Source organism: Nerophis lumbriciformis, linkage group LG16, assembly GCF_033978685.3.
Source record: "Nerophis lumbriciformis linkage group LG16, RoL_Nlum_v2.1, whole genome shotgun sequence".
NCBI lineage: Eukaryota > Metazoa > Chordata > Actinopteri > Syngnathiformes > Syngnathidae > Nerophis > Nerophis lumbriciformis.
Window position 1 is genome coordinate 23424031 of NC_084563.2, and position 20203 is coordinate 23444233.

The window sequence follows — 20203 nt, forward strand, 5'->3', positions numbered from 1 at the left end:
CATCAGGACTGGCGAAAATTGCGATCTAATCAAAAAACCAAACCCCAAAACTTAAAATTGCGCTCTAGCGCTCCCTAGGAAAAAACACAGACAAAACTGCTTGTAACTTCCAAAACCTCTATGTAGGTCTGACTTAGACCTAGATTTCATACATTGACATCCTTCAGCAAAAATCAACAGGAAGTTGGCAATTCCCCCTTCAAAACAAAAGTTTAGTAAAAACAGTCACTTTTGCCTCTTTGAGCTATTATTTGACCCCCTTAACATGCTTCAAAACTCACCAAACTGGACACACACATCAGGACTGGCACAAATTGCGATCTAATAAAAAAAAAAAAACGACCCCAAAACTCAAAATTGCGCTCTAGCACCCCCTAGGAAGAAAACACAGACACAACTGCTCCTAGGAAGAAAACTCAGACAAAACTGCCTGTAACTTCCAGTAGGAATGTCTTAGAGCAGTGGTTCTCAAATGGGGGTACGCGTACCCCTGGGGGTACTTGAAGGTATGCCAAGGGGTAGGTGAGATTTTTTTTAAATATTCTAAAAATAGCAACAATTCAAAAATCCTTTATAAATATATTTATTGAATAATACTTCAAGAAAATATGAATTTAAGTTCATAAACTGAACATCAAATCAAGTAGGCTATTCCATTCGTTACAATGCAACAATGCAATATTCAGTGTTGACAGCTAGATTTTTTGTGGACATGTTTATGATTGAATCACTTGTTTATTTTTCAACAAGTTTTTAGTTATTTTTATATCTTTTTTTCCAAATAGTTCAAGAAAGACCACTACAAATGAGCAATATTTTGCACTGTTATACAATTTAATAAATCAGAAACTGATGACATAGTGCTGTATTGTACTTCTTTATCTCTTTTTTTCAACCAAAAATGCTTTGCTCTGATTAGGGGGTACTTGAATTAAAAAATGTTCACAGGGGGTACATCACTGGAAAAAGGTTGAGAACCACTGTCTTAGAGACATGAAAAACCTCTATGTAGGTCTCACTTAGACCTACATTTCATATATTGCCAACCCCCAGCAAAAATCAACAGGAAGTTTGCAATTCCCCCTTCAAAACAAAAGTTTTGTAAAAACCGGTCACCTTTTTTCAAACATTATCTCCTCTGAGCGCGTTTGTCGTGTCGGCTTCAAACTAGCACCGGAGAGAGATTGAACCCTTCTGATTAAAAGTTGACCAAAGAGTTTTACTGCTCCGGTTTGGATTTTATGTGCCGTCAAAGTCGGTCCCGTCCATCGCTGCTTGCAGTTTTAATTTGTATTTGTTTTGGGTCAAGTTTTTTGTACACTAGGGATTAGATTGCAAACTACTGTCTCAACCACACTCCGGAACACAAGGCGGCAGTAACGCACCATTAAGCTGGATGCTTTGTTACCTTTGCGCATGCGCGTTGCACATATAGCGCATGCGCAAACTTAGCGGGTGACACAGACGTTAGCATTTGTTGACAAGTCAGTGTGCTCCCTACAAGACATCAAACATGTTGAAAGAGTTGGTGAAAGAGCGACTAATGGCGGCAGCTGATGAAATATTCGCGCTGTTTGAAAGAACGATAACGTCGTACGAGGAGGAACTTTCTCGAACGAGAAAGGAGAAGGAGCGACATCGACAACAACTGGAAGCTGCTCGCAAAGCTCAAATTGTGCTTCACGTTGAAGGTATTTTTACACTTTCATCATCCTCATACTTCATCTTTTACACGACGTTATGTCGCTAATATACGGAACAGGTGAAACGACATGGAAGAGTTTGACATTCTGTCGATCTTGAGTCACAAAGAGATGGTCGGAGGAGGAACTCTAGCTTTATTTAGAGATGTGAGAGAATACTGAACGACTCGTTCAAATGTTCTACTGATGAGAGGGCTTCGGGTTTTCCTACATTTCCCACAATGCATTGCCGTTTGTACCACGCTCATTACAGCTAATCGTTGAACTACAATTACGAGCTGTTATCCCATTCGTGAGAGTATTTCTGGACAAATGGAATCGGCTAAAATAAATTAAAAAAAAATATATATATTTTTTCAATTTTATAAACCTTTTATTTATCATATGCAACATTTACATCCATCCATCCATCCATCCATCTTCTTCCGCTTATCCGAGGTCGGGTCGCGGGGGCAGCAGCCTAAGCAGGGAAGCCCAGACTTTCCTCTCCCCAGCCACTTCGTCCAGCTCTTCCCGGGGATCCCGAGGCGTTCCCAGGCCAGCCGGGAGACATAGTCTTCCCAACGTGTCCTGGGTCTTCCTCGTGGCCTCCTACCGGTTGGACGTGCCCTAAACACCTCCCTAGGGAGGCGTTCGGGTGGCATCCTGACCAGATGCCCGAACCACCTCATCTGGCTCCTCTCGATGTGGAGGAGCAGCGGCTTTACTTTGAGCTCCCCCCGGATGACAGAGCTTCTCACCCTATCTCTAAGGGAGAGCCCCGCCACCCGGCGGAGGAAACTCATTTCGGCCGCTTGTACCCGTGATCTTGTCCTTTCGGTCATAACCCAAAGCTCATGACCATAGGTGAGGATGGGAACGTAGATCGACCGGTAAATTGAGAGCTTTGCCTTCCGGCTCAGCTCCTTCTTCACCACAACGGATACAGCGTCCGCATTACTGAAGATGCCGCACCGATCCGCCTGTCGATCTCACGATCCACTCTTCCCCCACTCGTGAACAAGACTCCTAGGTACTTGAACTCCTCCACTTGGGGCAGGGTCTCCTCCCCAACCCGGAGATGGCACTCCACCCTTTTCCGGGCGAGAACCATGGACTCGGACTTGGACCAATGGGCTCACCACTCATGGGAGGGGCCATAGAGGTCGGGTGCAATGTGAGCTGGGCGGCAGCCGAAGGCAGGGCACTTGGCGGTCCGGTCCTCGGCTACATAAGCAACATTTACATACAATCAATAAATAATAATAAACGAGACAAGTACAGAAACAGTACAAAACAGTGCCAGGGGGTTGTAAAATTAATAAAGCAACTAAAATAGAATGCAAATTATATATATATCCATCCATTTTCTACCGCTTGTCCCTTTTGGGGTCGCGGGGGTTGCTGGAGCCTATCACAGCTGCATTTGGGCGGAAGGCGGGGTACACCCTGGACAAGTCGCCACCTCATCGCAGGGCCGACACAGATAGACAGACAACATTCACACTCACATTCACACACTAGGGCCAATTTAGTGTTGCCAATCAACCTATGCCAGTGGTTCTTAACCTGGGTTCGATGGAACCCTAGGGGCTCGGTGAGTCGGCCTCAGGGGTTCGGCGGACGTCAAGACACACCCGAATCGTCGTGTAAATAAAAACTTCTCCCCATCGGCGTATTATGGATACCCCTAAACAATGTTCCCTCTAATTTTCCATCTGATTTGCAGGTGTGTAATTTGTTGTGGTTCATTTTGTGCACCAGTAAAAAAAAACATATAACTTTGTCTTGAATTAGAAAAAAACTTTTATTTCTCACTAAAGAAGGGTTCGGTGAATGCGCATATGAAACTGCTGGGGGTCGGTACCTCCAACAAGGTTAAGAACCACTGACCTATACCCAGGTGCATGTCTTTGGAGGTGGGAGGAAGCCGGAGTACCCGGAGGGAACCCACGCTATCACGGGGAGAACATGCAAACTCCATACAGAAAGATCCCGAGCCCGGGATTGAACTCAGGACTACTCAGGACCTTCGTATTGTGAGGCGCATGCACTAACACCTGTCCCACCGTGCTGCCAAATTATATATGTATGTAACAAAATGTAAAGCCATAGGCTCACACAAGTTCTGAAAATAATCCAATTTTGGAGCACAGCATCATAGTTTTTACAGCTTTTTGGTTGTTAGAGGTGGAGATTGTTTTACCCCCCACTCTTCTTCTGGCCATTCGAATGCTGCCGCCGTGGCTTCAAAAATATTCAAAATGCATGACCTGGAGATGTAGCGAGACTCCGACCGTAAGAGGATGGAGGAGCTGTTGGAGGAGAATCTTGTGCTTGAGATTACCCAGAAACAGGGTCCGGGAATCCATTGCAGGTGATGATGGTTGCATAGGAGACAACAGAGGTCTTGGCCAATTGAGGAAGTTTGGGGTCGGAGAAAAAGCCAAACCTTTCTGAAAAGCCGGTGGCCCACTCCAGGTTGTCCATCAACGACCAAGCCGTGTAACCTCTAACGTTCACGCCGTCCAACAAGTAAGCTTTCAACACCTGGTTGATGTATTTCTCATAATAGTAGCTCCTGTAGACGTCATTCAGGTCTACAGGCCCACGCTCTGAGACACCATTCTCAGTGATAATGACAAGTGGATTTCCATATTCCTCCTTAAAGGGGAACATTATCACAATTTCAGAATGGTTAAAACCATTAAAAATCAGTTCCCAGTGGCTTATTTTATTTTTCGAAGTTTTTTTCAAAATTTTACCCGTCACGCAATATCCCTAAAAAAAGCTTCAAAGTGCCTGATTTTAACCATCGTTATATACACCCGTCCATTTTCCTGTGACGTCACACAGTGATGCCAATACAAACAAACTTGGCAGATAGAACAGCAAGATATAGCGACATTAGCTCGGATTCAGACTCTGATGTCAGCGGCTTAAGCGATTCAACAGATTACGCATGTATTGAAATGGATGGTTGTAGTGTGGAGGCAGGTAGCGAAAACGAAATTGAAGAAGAAACTGAAGCTATTGAGCCATATCGGTTTGAACCGTATGCTGGCGAAACCGACGAAAACGACACGACAGCCAGCGACACGGGAGAAAGCGAGGACGAATTCGGCGATCGCCTTCTAACCAACGATTGGTATGTGTTTGTTTGGCATTAAAGGAAACTAACAACTATGAACTAGGTTTACAGCATATGAAATACATTTGGCAACAACATGCACTTTGAGAGTGCAGACAGCCCATTTCAGGGCTGTCTGCATTTAAATGTTTTAAGCTACATTATTGGTAAACACAGTTTATGTATAATAATTTACGTAAAACCGCGAGTAATGAATAAAGTTTTCATCAATTAATATATTCTGTAGACATACCCTCATCCGCTCTCTTTTCCTGAAAGCTGATCTGTCCAGTTTTGGAGTTGATGTCAGCATCTACTTTGAGTGTCGCAGGATATCCACACATTCTTGCCATCTCTGTCGTAGCATAGCTTTCGTCGGTAAAGTGTGCGGAACAAACGACTGACCATTTCGTCGGCTTTCCCCACAGCCTCGTATTTTGAACAAATTTCGTCCAATTTCTTGCCACTTTCGCATCTTTGGGCCACTGGTGCAACTAGAATCCGTCCCTGTTCGTGTTGTTACACCCTCTGACAACACACCGGCGAAAGTGAGAAAATGGCGGATTGCTTCCCGATGTGACGTCACATTGTGACGTCATCGCTCCGAGAGCGAATAATAGAAAGGCGTTTAATTCGCCAAAATTCACCCATTTAGAGTTCGGAAATCGGTTAAAAAAATATATGGTCTTTTTTCTGCAACATCAAGGTATATATTGACGCTTACATAAGTCTGGTGATAATGTTCCCCTTTAATGAACTTTAATATTCTTCGGAATCCAAACAGGGAGAACTTTAGCCAGGATGACCCTGAATCTCGATAAGTGCGATCAGCAATCGTTCCTGCGCCTCTGTCAGTATCATAATGCTGAAGGTTTCCGTAATCCACAGGGAAGGCCAGGACTGAAGTGTAATGGTTGAAACCAAAATAATCATAAATTCCCTTGATTCTTTCAATCTCCTCTGAGGTAAATTCCAGCAACCAAGATTTTGGTAGACCAGCTGCTAAACTTCGCCTGCGAATGATCGTCTTCATTATATCGCTGTAGTCTCCGTTAAATATGGGATGGGCAAACCATCCGATGTAGAACTGCACCACTCGTCTGGCAGCATCAATATCCTCCTGCTTTTAAGGGTTTCTCGGCTCTGACCAGTCCGAGTTGATGGTGATGTAGATGATTCCTCCCTGTTTGGACCGGAACTTGCAAGTTATGGCACACAATGTAAGGCAAAGTGCCCGGTCTAAAACTGATCCGTGGTGCAGCAGCTCCATAGCCGTGGCCAATATTTGCGAAACCGTAAGGCTCATTTATGGTAATCCAAAATTTCACTTTGTCGGCTAAAAATTAGGTTAGCATAATCCCTGAATTTGACGATAATTGTTTCATTCTCCCATCCTCCAAGATCTTGCAGAGCTTGCGGAAGATCCCAGTGGTAGAGAGTGATATGAGGTTGGATGTTTGCGTCAAGCAGGGCATCTACCAGTCTAATGTAGTAGTTTAGTCCCGCTTCATTTATGTGTCTGGTGGTGCCGTCAGGAAGAACCCTTGGCCATGATATGGAAAAACGATAATGTGTGGTAACTGTCGCAAGCAATGTCCCCATTATCATCGTTGAACACTCGGAGGGGAGTGTGAGCAAATTTGTCCCATACGCTGAGACCTTTTCTGTCTGCTCTCCAACCTCCTTCGATCTGATATGACGCTGTTGCAGTACTCCAGATAACGTCTTTGCAGAAATGTCCATAAAGTGTCTTTTCGTCCTCTGGTGTAGGAAACCATTGTTCTTTATGACTTGGTAGTAATAGTGGGCAGAGTACTTAGGACATACTTGCCAACCCTCCAGGATTTTCCGGGAGACTCCCGAAATTCAGCGCCTCTCCCGAAAACCTCCCGGGACAAATTTTCTCCCGAAAATCTCCCGAAATTTAGGCGGAGCTGAAGGCCACGCCCCCTCCAGCTCCATGCGGACCTGAGTGACGTGTCGACAGCGGCCAGCCTGTTCTCACGTCCGCTTTCCCACAATATAAATAGCGTGCCTGCCCAATCATATTATAACTGTGGAATGATCGAGGGCGAGTTCTTGGTTTCTTATGTGGGTTTATTGTTAGGCAGTTTCATTAACGTCCTCCCAGCGTGGTAACAACACACAACAACAGCAGTCACGTTTTCGTCTACCGTAAAGCAGTTCTTCTGCCGTAAACAGCAATGTTGTGACACTCTTAAACAGGACAATACTGCCATCTACTGTACATGCATATGTGACAATAACATTTAGGGCTTTTAGAGAGTGCAGTGCACAACTGCTATACTATATATATATATATATATATATATATATATATATATATATATATATATATATATATATATATATATATATATATATGTATATATACATAATAAATATATATATATATATATATATATATATGTATATATACCTCAAAGACAATAATGTTGAATATTCAATAACATGGCAAATTCTTGCATCCAGCACACCTTACAATAGTGGTAATAAAAGATGCAACCTATGCTTGAAAGAGAAACTGTTTATTATTTACCGTCCAGACCTGTCATCCCTCAACAAGCGCAGCGAAATTGTAACAGCATGCCGCCATAGACGGAAACACCTCCTAGGTAACACATGAGCCAATCACCACGCCCCTAGGCCAGCCTGTACCCACCCACTCTGTGCCCTATATAAACCATGGTATGCGAATGCTCCCATTAAAATCTCCTGACGATTGAGGGTACCCCCCCTCATGAAACAGGCCTGTAGAGATGAAATAGTCTTGTGATTTTTTCCCACACATACATAAATATATATATATATATGTATATATATATATATAAAATAAATATATATATAGCTAGAATTCACTGAAAGTCAAGTATTTCATATATATATATATATATATATATATATATATATATATATATATGAAATACTTGAGTGTATATATATCCATCCATCCATCCATTTTCTACCGCTTATTCCCTTTGGGGTCGCGGGGGGCGCTGGAGCCTATCTCAGCTACAATCGGGCGGAAGGCAGGGTACACCCTGGACAAGTCGCCACCTCATCGCAGGGCCAACACAGATAGACAGACAACATTCACACTCACATCCACATATATATATATATATATATATATACAGTGTTTCCCACAGGACAGGCATCTATTTGTGGTGGTGTGGTCGGGGGGGGCGGCAGCGGCGATGACCAAGAAGAACGCGGAGTTGGAATATAATTACAACATTTTATGTACATATTTATATACAGATTTGAACAATTAGTGATTCACTGAAATATATTTATTAATTGTGGTTCTTACAAAAAATATATCTTATAAAATATAAAAGCTAAAATGTCTCTTAAAGCTCTGCCCCTTTAATTAGTGAATACTAAATAATTTAACTTTAGCCTACTACTACAACCATATTATTTACCAGCAACATGAAGTGAAACAGAGGCAGAGGTGTCCTGCCACAGTCAGTCAACCTCCTCCTCCTCCTCCTGCTGCTGCTGCTGAACAGGTCGCACCTGTGGTCCGGACTGTAGGCCTACCTCCTCTCCAAGTCGAGCCCTTTTCGGCCGTTGAAAATATTTTTCTATACTCATCTGTGTGAAGGAGTGAACATCCAACATTAGAATTTATTACTAACGAGCAGAACCGCTCTATGTACAGTGCCGTCTAACCTTAAGCGGCAGCAGCTCAACACATGCAGGGTTCAACGTTAAGGTTTTTTTCTACTTGCCCGACTTCTCAAATCTACTTGCCCCAATATTTTTACTTGTCCTGCCTAGGTTTTTTTCTGGCTGTGTAGTGCTCATGGCTTATATCTTACTAAAATCCTTCCCGTTGACTATTTACAACACTACACAGTATTTATTATTATTATTATTTATAATTACATTTAAATGGCATTGCATACATGTACAATTAAATGCTATTTCACATTATTTGACCAGTAGCAGTTATACCCATCTGAACAGGTCAGCCACCTGTTTAAAGCCCGATCACAGTTGAAATCTTGAAATGAAGGGCCTTTAATGGCCAAAACATTAACCTGGACAACATTTTAACAGCTGGTTGGCTCAGATTTTATTCTTTTCATTGCATTCACATGCTGCAGTGGACAGTGGACAATTTAGCTTCAGTCCATGTGTGTTTATTGACAACATGGTTATAACCTGGACACGTTAGCTCGTCGCTATTGTAACACGTGACTGTTACTACGTGCGTCTGCCCCGGGCCACGAGTCAAACAGCGGCGGTGTTAATGAAGCAGTGTCAGGCTGCTCACCGTCAGTGAAACGCTCGGTGAAATCACGGATTAACGTTAAATATATGACGAGCCGCGAGCGATGCAGCTATAACCTATCTACTAGTGATGGGTTGATGAGGCGTCATGAAGCGTTTCGACACATTGCAAAACTGTATTGATACTGTGTCGATACTGTGTCACTAAATAATGACATCTGCTGGACATTAAAAATCCCTACAGGCAACCTATGGACCGACTCAACTGACACTGATTTTATGACCTAGTACAGTGGTTCTCAAATGGGGGTACGCGAACCCCTGGGGGTACTTGAAGGTATGCCAAGGGGTACGTGAGATTTTTAAAAAACATTCTAAAAATAGCAACAATTCAAAAATCCTTTATATATTTATTGAATAATACTTCAACAAAATATGAATGTAAGTTCATAAACTCAGTGAAGCACAAGCTCAGGTTTGTCACTAAAATGTCTGAAACGACTTGGTCGCATAGTGATGCGGGTGTGGTTCTCCCAAGGATGCAGACGGCTTCGGACACAGCTTGCAGGTAGGAAAATGATTTATTTTAAATATAAATCATATGATGGATAAACAAAAAACATGCATGTAGCACAAAAGGCAAAACAAAAGGACTAGCGTGGGAGCTAGCAGGAAAAAAATAGCATAGCGTGAAAAGCTAGCAGAATCAAAGTAGTCGTTAACAGTTGTATGGGAACAAACTAGGAAGCCAGCCAGAGTGAGCCAGAGCAAAGACTAAATAGCCCTCTGATTAGTGCCCGGGCAACAGGTGCGCGTCCCGAACACTAACCAGAGGCAGGTGAAAGTAATCAGCTGACATGGCAACTGAACACAAACAAAATCAAATGTGCTGAAAACATATGTGACGAGAAACATAAACAAACTATGATCCGTGCAGCGGATCGTAACAGTACCCCCCCCTTAAAGGACAGATTCCAGATGTCCCTTGACACTAAATAAAACTAGAACCCAAAAAACAAGAAATAGTTCGAGAGTCAAGGGAGGGTGGAGGGAGGATTTGGTGGTGGGTCGCCAGGCCACGTGTCCCCGAATCCACCGGGGAAGAGTCAGGTGGTGGCGGCGAGTGGAACGCCGCTGCCGCAGGCGAGGCGGGCGACCACGGAAAGGCCACATTCGTGGCTGCCGAGAAGGTGGGCGTGAGTGGCGCCAGAAGTTCAGCAGCCGGAGAGTTCTACGACTACGTCTCGGGTGTCGCTGCTGTTTGCGCCACTGGCGTCCATAAACAAACCTCCGAGAGCACCGCTTGCGCAGCCAGACCACTCGAGGTCGCTGAGACGAAGACGAGGAGAGAGCAGACGTCGCCGTGGAAACAGGAGGAGCCGACGTCGCCGTGGAAGCAGGAGGAGCCGACGTCGCCGTGGAGGCAGGAGGAGCCGACGTCGCCGTGGAGGCAGGAGGAGCCGACGTCGCCGTGGAGGCAGGAGGAGCCGACGTCGCCGTGGAGGCAGGAGGAGACGTCGTCGCCGTGGAGGCAGGTGCAGGTTCTGGTACCAGCCGTGGAGCAGGTGCAGGTTCTGGTACCAGCCGTGGAGCAGGTGCAGGTTCTGGTACCAGCCGTGGAGCCGGTGCAGGTTCTGGTACCAGCCGTGGAGCCGGCGCTGGTGTGGGTACCAGCCGTGGAGCCGGCGCTGGTGTGGGTACCAGCCGTGGAGCCGGCGCTGGTGTGGGTACCAGCCGTGGAGCCGGCGCTGGTGTGGGTACCAGCCGTGGAGCCGGCGCTGGTGTGGGTACCAGCCGTGGAGCCGGCGCTGGTGTGGGAACCAGCCGTGGAGCCGGCGCTGGTGTGGGAACCAGCCTTGGAGCCGGAACAGGGGTTGGTCTTGGAGTCGGTGCTGGTGTGAGAACCAGCCTTGGAGCCGGTGCTGGTGTGAGAACCAGCCTTGGAGCCGGCGCTGGTGTGAGAACCAGCCTTGGAGCCGGCGCTGGTGTGGGAACCAGCCTTGGAGCCGGCGCTGGTGTGGGAACCAGCCTTGGATCTTGTCATGGTGGAGCTTGGCGTGGTGGAGGTACTGGAGACGAAGCTTGGTGTGTCAGCCGAGGTGCAGGAACAGGTGCTAGCCGAGGTGCAGCTTGAGGTGGCCTAGCTGGCGGTTGTGGCTTAGCAGGACGAAGGACTGGTGGCGGTGGCCGTGCAGGAGGTTGCGGTTTAGCACGCCGGAAGACTGGTGGCGGTGGCCTTGCAGGAAGTTGCGGTTTAGCACGCCGAAAGACTGGTGGCGGTGGCCTTGCAGGAGGTTGCGGTTTAGCACGCCAAAAGACTGGTGGCGGTGGCCGTGCAGGGGGTTGCGGCTTAGCACGCCGAAAAACTGGTGGCGGTGGCCGTGCAGGAGGTTGCGGCTTAGCACACCGAAAAACTGGTGGCGGTGGCCGTGCAGGTGGTTGCGGCTTAGTACGCCGAAGTTGTGCCACCGCACTAGCACAGTTCCCAGTACTAGCCCCCCCCTCAAGACGCGGATACCAGACGCGCTCTTTGCGGTTTGGAACCGTCTTCAAGGGTGGGTGGGGGGAGGTATGGAGGGGGGTATACTCTTCTTTAAATTGTCCAAATTGACTATTATTACTCCTCACTTGAGATTGGGTGGGAGCACAGGGGGAAAAAATATGTGCAGTGGGCGGAGCAATAGTCACTGGGGGCGGAAACAAAGTCACTGGAGGTGGAGTTTGAAAATCAGAATGTGACTGACTAGATTTACACTTAGCAAAAATGTCCTGATAATGTTTTATCTTAGAATGAAAATCATTTGGTATTGGCTGACAGAAAGAATTAGAAGAGGGGAAAAAAAAATCTTGTTCAATGATGTCATCAGAAGTGGGCGGAGTTACCTCTTCGGGAGGCGCCAATGAAATGACATCACTGTTGCAACTGTCCATGTGACTTACAGCCCAATCGGAGAATTTTTTGGCGAAGTGGTCGATGGGGTTGCCAAACATCTGAGGAGGGGGAGTTTGAGCTGCATGTAGCTTGCTTCGGTCCGGGGGAGGAGTTTGCAGGAGCGGCGCGTCTTGGCGGCGAGGGAAAGACCTCCTGGCCGGCTTCCGTCTTTGAGGGCGCGCACGGTACTGCGGTGTAGCGGCGATGTCTTCCGACCAGAGGGAATCGATGGGGATAAGAGAGCCTCCAGGTCCCCACATGAGATTCGACCTCTCCTCCGTCGAATAGCGAAGCGTCTCGGCTTCCATCGCTCGCAACACCATGAGCGTACCTTCGTCCAACTCCTCGTTAGCCAGTGCGGGAGAATTGTTTTTTGCTGGCTTCCTACTGAAACGACTTGGTCGCATAGTGATGCGGGTGTGGTTCTCCCAAGGATGCAGACGGCTTCGGACACAGCTTGCAGGTAGGAAAATGATTTATTTTAAATATAAATCATATGATGGATAAACAAAAAACATGCATGTAGCACAAAAGGCAAAACAAAAGGACTAGCGTGGGAGCTAGCAGGAAAAAAATAGCATAGCGTGAAAAGCTAGCAGAATCAAAGTAGTCGTTAACAGTTGTATGGGAACAAACTAGGAAGCCAGCCAGAGTGAGCCAGAGCAAAGACTAAATAGCCCTCTGATTAGTGCCCGGGCAACAGGTGCGCGTCCCGAACACTAACCAGAGGCAGGTGAAAGTAATCAGCTGACATGGCAACTGAACACAAACAAAATCAAATGTGCTGAAAACATATGTGACGAGAAACATAAACAAACTATGTTCCGTGCAGCGGATCGTAACAATGTCTGTCAAAAAGAACTGTGAAAAGAAATGTAACAATGCAATATTCAGTGTTGACAGCTAGATTTTTTGTGGACATGTTCCATAAATATTGATGTTAAAGATTTATTTTTTTTGTGAATAAATGTTTAGAATTAAGTTCATGAATCCAGATGGATCTCTAAAACAATCCCCAAAGAGGGCACTTTAAGTTCATGATTACTTCTATGTGTAGAAATCTTTATTTATAATTGAATCACTTGTTTATTTTTCAACAAGTTTTTAGTTATTTTGATATCTTTTTTTTCCAAATAGTTCAAGAAAGACCACTACAAATGAGCAATATTTTGCACTGTTATACAATTTAATAAATCAGAAACTGATGACATAGTGCTGTATTTTACTTCTTTATCTTTTTTTTTTCAACCAAAAATGCTTTGTTCTGATTAGGGGGTACTTGAATTTAAAAAAAATCACAGGGGGTACATTGCTGAAAAAAGGTTGAGAACCACTGACCTAGTATATACAATAATATAAACCAAGTCATTGTATTTCATTTAGGATTATTTCATAACTTCATTTAAATAAAAATATATTTTTTGTCTTTTTTAGATAGTCAAATAATGTGAACATGTATCATAACATGGAAATCTAAGAGAACGTGTTGTGAATGAGGATGCTTGTGGACCTGGAAATTATTATTTATTTATTTTTACACATTTTTATTAAAAAAAAAACAGTTTTTCCAACGTATTCAATTTTAGACGCTTTCTCTTCTTAGTTATTGTTTCTCCGGCTGTAGAAAAGACCCGCTCACAGGGCGACACAGTTCGCGTATCAGTCACGTGACCAAAACAGCTCATGATCGGTCACGTGACTTTCTAAAAGCGGTACGCGCACCGACACAGGGTTTCGCTCTATGAGCTCGACGCATGCGCCGATGCATCGGTGTTGCCGGTGTTGTGCCGGAAAACGCACCCCTGCCATAATATGCACCCCCTGACGCGGGAGCGCGCTTACGTCACTCGGTTGCATCACTCGTCTCGAAAAGTATATCTAACTCGGCTGTTGGCTGAAATCGCCTCTTTTAAATCGCCTCTTTCGGCATAAAAAAGTACATAAAGTGAAATAATCCAAGTTTTCTTTACTTGTGCTTTACTTGTGGATGAATTAAAAATTGTGAGCCTTTAATGATTTCGCCGTCATTCAAGTGGCTGAATCGCCTCTTTCGGCATAATAAAGTACATAAAGTGAAATTATCCTTACGTGTGGATGGATTCCAAATTGTGAGCATTTAATGATTTCGCCGTCATTAGATCAGATTATACTTTTCGAGACGAGTGATGCAACCGAGTGACGTAAGCGCGCTCCCGCGTCAGGGGGTGCATATTATGGCAGGGGTGCGTTTTCCGTCACAACACCGGACCCATCACTACTATCTACCAGAGGTGTGGACTCGAGTCACATGACTTGGACTCGAGTCAGACTCGAGTCATGAATTTGATGACTTTAGACTCGACTTGACAAAATGTAAAAAGACTTGCAACTCGACTTAGACTTTAACATCAATGACTTGTGACTTCACTTGGACTTGAGCCTTTTGAATTGACATGACTTGACATGACTTGCTACTTTCCCCAAAACCCAAAGATGAAAAAGTTATTCGGGAGCGCTCCGTATTTTTCATTGTGTACTTGTCTATCAGCGTTGCGTGTGTCAGCTGGTGTGGTCTCAGTACAACAGCCAATCAAATTAGATCTACTTTGTTTTCATCACACAGCATTCATCCAATCAAATTGCAGGACAACCAACGAAGAAGACATGTCCAAACCACACGCCAGTGAACAAAAAATGATACCTAAAATAATTTTGTTTGGGTATAAAAATTACGAGGTGGTCAACACAAAACGGTTTGCAGTATGCAACACATGCGGTTCGAAAATTACTGATGGAGAGGCAACAACTTCCAACTTCGTCCGGCATTTGAAGTTGCACAAAGAACGGTAAGTTTTGAATGTAAGATAACGTTTATTGGCTAAGTAACGTGACTTTTATTTGCTGTGTAGTTAAATCAGTGAGGCTGTAAACTCACTGCTAACGTTATAACGTTATTGCAAACACGGGAATCTGTTGCAGTTCACTACCTTATTCATACTTTTTGTTCAGTGATTTTTTTTAAGCAGGGTTACGTTAGTCAATATATCACACGTAACGTTAGACGGCGGTCAGCAGCACCGCGTATTTTAGCCACCTAAAAAAAGACAAAAATAGTAAAATAAAGGTCAGTTAAAATGTATACTATATTATGAATATGTGTACCGTTTTAGCTAGCTTTCTGACATACTGTTGGTTGTTTACCTCAGTGGTCCCCAACCACCGGTCCGCGGCCCGGTACTGGTCCGTGGATCGATTGGTATCGGGCCGCACAAGAAATAATTTTTTTTCTTTTTCTTTTTTTAATTAAATCAACATAAAAAACACAAGATACACTTACAAGTAGTGCACCAACCCAAAACAACTCTCTCCCCCCTTTTGTTCTGGGCATTGAACATGAAGACTCTTCCTTCACTGTTCCGAGTGGCCATGAGAGTCTTGGCAGTGCCTGCCTCCAGTGCTCCAGTGGAGCGAGTTTTCAGCCATGGTGGCATCATACTACGCCCCCATCGTGCACAAATGACTGACAGACTCTTGGCTAATTTGGTCTTTTGCAAATGCAATGCAGCATAGGGCCCTGACATATAAAAAGTACAACTTTTTTGTTATGTTCACGTATATGTCATGTTTTTTCAATGTTAACACTTTTGTACAAATAAGTACATTTGCACTTTATTTTTCAATGTGTTTGTTCTGTAAAGGAATGAGTTAATGTTTAAAATGACTGGTTAATAGTGCTATTATAAAGTGCAATGTCAGCACAATTTTCTTTCCTGCAATTTAAAATGCACTTGTTTTAATAAATAAATACAGCGTTTGAAAAGCATCTTCTTCTTCTTCTTCTTCTTCTTCTTCTTCTTCTTCTTCTTCTTCTTCTTCTTCTTCTTCTTCTTCTTCTTCTTCTTCTTCTTCTTCTTCTTCTTCTTCTTCTTCTTCTTCTTCTTCTTCTTCTTCTTCTTCTTCTTCTTCTTCTTCTTCTTCTTCTTCTTCTTCTTCTTCTTCTTCTTCTTCTTCTTCTTCTTCTTCTTCTTCTTCTTCTTCTTCTTCTTCTTCTTCTTCTTCTTCTTCTTCTTCTTCTTCTTCTTGCCCACCAGGTGAATTAAGTGCTATTGCATAGTAGGCTACCGCCACCTACTGCACCTGAGGTGTAACTACAAGCAACATTCACAGACAGTCCCATTGCTTTTATGAGCGGTCGAGCGAGTCAAAAGCCGAAAAATTTGTGGCGGGCCGCCACAAATAAATGAATGTGTGGGAAACACTGATATATATATGAAATACTTGAGTATTTCTTATATATATATATATGAAATACTTGACTTGGTGAATTCTAGCTGTAAATATACTCCTCCCCTCTTAACCACGCCCCCAACCACGTCCCCTCACTCAACCACGCCCCCCCCCCTCCCAAAATCGGGGGTCTCAAGGTTGGCAAGTATGACTGAGGAGTTCTCGGGTGGTTTGGGTTCTGGAAGTCAACATGGTGTAACCCAAATCCAACTTTGAACCCATTAAGCCACTCAACTGAATTCATGAGAGATGTTGCTATGTATCCTTTCACCTTCACTCCATCAAGATCATAGGCTTTGAGAGCCTCATTAATATAGGTCTTTGTGAAAGTCTCTGGTGCGCGTGGGTTCTCTGTGGTTGCCGAAAGGATTGGACCTGCCGTCCAGGGCAAAGTCTTTTATTTTGCTTTTTCTGATGATCAGGGTTGTCTCGCTCGCGGCCTCCTGCTCGGTCGTCTGTGATCTCTCTTCCCTCTCATGGCCTCGGCCCTCGCTAACCCGCTTCAGCTGGGGAATCCACTCACCTGTCAGCTGCTTCGAAGCCGGTCCATACACACGCCCTTCCCGCAGGAGGCGCGCTGACCACGCCCCCCTCCACAGTCATGTTAAGGGAGTTTTGTCGAGCGTAGACCTGCCAAATTTTGTCGGCACGTTGTGGTGCGAGTACTTGTCCAATCCGAAAATTTGGATGTTCTAGATAAACTGGGATATTATTCTACGTCATGAGTATTGGTGTATAGCTGTGACGAAAAAAACAGAAACGAAGTTGAACTGTGAAAACAGCAGTGCGGTCGCTGCTCACGATGGCGGCGTCTTCAAGCGTGAAACGGGACGAGCGACCACTGCGGCGGTCCAGCCAGCGATGAATACACAAATACCTACCCCATGTCTGGAGAGACTGTGTCTCACACCTGTCCTGGGGATGCCTTGGTGTCTCTGCGGTGGAACTGGAATTTACGATCAGGATAAGCGGAAGAAAATGGATGGCTCGAATCTAATATTGTAATCTTGACCGCTGATGTATCAACAAACAGTCAAAAGGAAAACAAAACACATGTCCAAGCTCAGGTGTGTTTGTGTCCTACAGACGTCCAGCAGCTGAGTGGTCGTCAAGAAGAACGTCTCCCTACACCACAGGAGGGAAGCTCCACTTTGAAGCAGGAGGATCCACAGCCCCCCCACATTAAAGAGGAAGAGGAGGAACTCTGGATCAGTCAGTCAGGAGAAGAGTGTCTTCTCGGGCCGCAGGAGGCTGATCTCACCAGGTTGCCTCTGACTGGTGTCTCTGTGAAGACTGTAGACCATGAAAACAAACCACAAGTTGACCACCTCTTAGCTCCTCTATCAGATAGTGACAACATAACGTCACAATATACTATGGATGGAGACAAGGACTACATTCAAGAACCTTTGAGAAGCGATACAGACTCTGAGGGTGATATGAGGACTCACACTGACAACAAACACCCTGAACGCTCTGAAAAGAAGACCGGTAAAAAAGGTTTTACCTGCTCGTTTTGTGACAAAAGCTTCTGTAGTAAAACTAATTTTGCTCGACACATAAGAACACACACAGGAGAAAAACCGTTCAATTGCTCAGTTTGCGGTAATACATTTTCTTATAAGGCCACGTGGACTGCGCACATGAGAACACACACAGGAGAAACCCCGTTTAATTGCTCAGTTTGTGGTAATACATTTTCTTACAAGGCCACCTGGACTGCGCACATGAGAACACACACAGGTGAAAAACCTTTCAAATGCTCAGTTTGTGGCGATCATTTTTCTCAAAAGGGCACCTTAACTGCACACATGAGAATACATACAGGTGAGAAACCTTTCATTTGTTCAGTTTGCGGCGATAAATTTTCTCGGAGGTTCAGCCTGAAATTGCACACGAGAACACACACAGGAGAAAAACCTTTCAGTTGTCCAGTTTGCGGCGATAAGTTTTCTTGGAGGTCTAGCCTGTCATTACACATTAAAAAACACAGAATAAAAACATTTTAGTTGTCCAGTTTATGATAAAGATTATTCTGATAAGCAAAGTTTGACAGCACACACGTCGACACACAATGGAGAAGAAATGTTTTCCTGTCCAGTTTGTCAAGTTGTAGGAGTGTAATGTCTCCCGTGATAAGTAGTTGTAGTTTATTCCTGACATTTATTCTGCAGTGATGATCTGTTGTGTGTGTGTATGATACCAGATTCCCTCATGAGTTCCAGGTTAGTGTGCCACTAAGAACAGCAGCTACATTATTTTAAATAAACTCTGAAGCAAATGGGAAATGTTGACTAAAGTGTCTGATTAAAGACAACATGGATGGAGTTTTCCCTCACATCAAAAGTGTGTTTGTTGTATTATCTGTCTTTATGTTGGCACAAACATATGTTTCATCAGTTATTTCTTTATTTAAAGAACATGTATCATGTTATATGTCTTACCGTTACCTTATTTGCCTTCTGGCACTCTCTCTGTTATTTCTGCCTGCCACTGATGTGTGTTTGTAGGAAGTCTAATACATTAAACGTTCAGCAAAATGTGTTTTGTTGTTGTATTAGTTTTGTTGCTGGTCGGTTAGTTAAAAATATTAATACAAAAAGTACAGTGTACCTTTTTAATATAGTGACATTGATTGTTACATACTGTCTAAATCAACAACATTGTACTCGGATCGGGTTTCGTACGGGTGCTTAAAAACCCTGAAAATGTTTGGATTTTAATGTTGTGTTTTCAAGGTTTGAAAAGTGCTTGTAAATGCTTGGAAATGTTCATCATATTTCTCGTCAGTCTGACTCAATAGGCTAATTATTGAAATGGGAAAAAAAAAAATAAGTTAACCTTTAAAAATGATAGCTACACCATTGATCTGTTGGCTTTGCACGAGCCCTTACATTAGGTTGTTGTCATGCCAGAGCCGTATATACGGCATACGGCTCTGTGTCGCCCCCAAGTGGACAGTGGTGCATCGGTCCATCATGCCGGGAGGTTGTCGTTTTAATGAACGATGGATGGAAAATGACAAATGCAAACTTTGGATAAAACGTAGCCTGCTGCAAAGTATGTAAAAAGGAAATCCAACATGGTTCAATGTATTTTTTGCTCCATTATTTTGGTTGTCTTCTTAACTTGTCTGACTACCTCAGTTAAAGCAAACAAGTTACATTTTGTTGTTTTGGTTAATTGCATTAAAATTGTTAAATTATTGGACTTGTTTCTACTGTGAAGGTCATGTAATGTATCATTTGTAACATTTTCCACAACTTAGAGCTGAGTTGATATGAATGATTTTGCAGTTTTTACACAATATGGTTGTATGCGTTTCTTGCTCTTTTATTTTCGTTGTCTACTTCAGTGTTTTTCAACCTTTTTTGAGCCAAGGCACATTTTTTGCGTTGAAAAAATCCGGAGGCACGCCACCAGCAGAAATCATTAAAAAACTAAACTCGGTTGACAGTAAAAAGTCGTTGTCGCAATTGTTGGATATGACTTTAAACCATAACCAACCATAGCTCTTGTCTCAAAGTAGGTCTACTGTCACATCACGCCCTGACTTATTTGTAGTTTTTTGCTGTTTTCCTGTGTGTAGTGTTTTAGTTCTTGTCTTGCACTCCTATTTTGGTGACTTTTTCTCTTTTTTTTGGTATTTTCCTGTAGCAGTTTCATGTCTTCCTTTTGAGCGCTATTTCTCGCATCTACTTTGTTTTAGCAATCAATAATATTTCAGTTGTTTTTACCCTTCTTTGTGGGGACATTGTTGATTGTTATGTCATGTACATTGTGGACGCCGTATTTGCTCCACGGTAAGTTTTTGCTGTCGTCCAGCATTCTGTTTTGTTTACTTTGTAGCCAGTTCAGTTTTAGTTTCGTTCTGCATAGCCTTCCCTACGCTTCAATGCCTTTTCTTAGGAGCACTCGCCTTTTGTTTAT

The 20203-nt window shown here is 43.9% G+C and overlaps 1 protein-coding gene and 1 pseudogene across 1 annotated transcript; one reads left to right on the forward strand and one right to left on the reverse strand.

Moving 5' to 3' along the window:
- Positions 1–1459: 1459 nt before the first annotated feature.
- LOC140679471 (uncharacterized) lies at positions 1460–18802 on the forward strand. The gene is made up of 2 exons (XM_072914904.1): positions 1460–1691; positions 17360–18802. The coding sequence occupies exons 1-2, from the start codon at positions 1514–1516 to the stop codon at positions 18280–18282; spliced, it is 1101 nt and encodes a 366-aa protein (XP_072771005.1). The 5' UTR covers positions 1460–1513; the 3' UTR covers positions 18283–18802.
- LOC133617322 (lactase/phlorizin hydrolase-like) lies at positions 4026–16876 on the reverse strand (annotated as a pseudogene).
- Positions 18803–20203: the final 1401 nt, after the last annotated feature.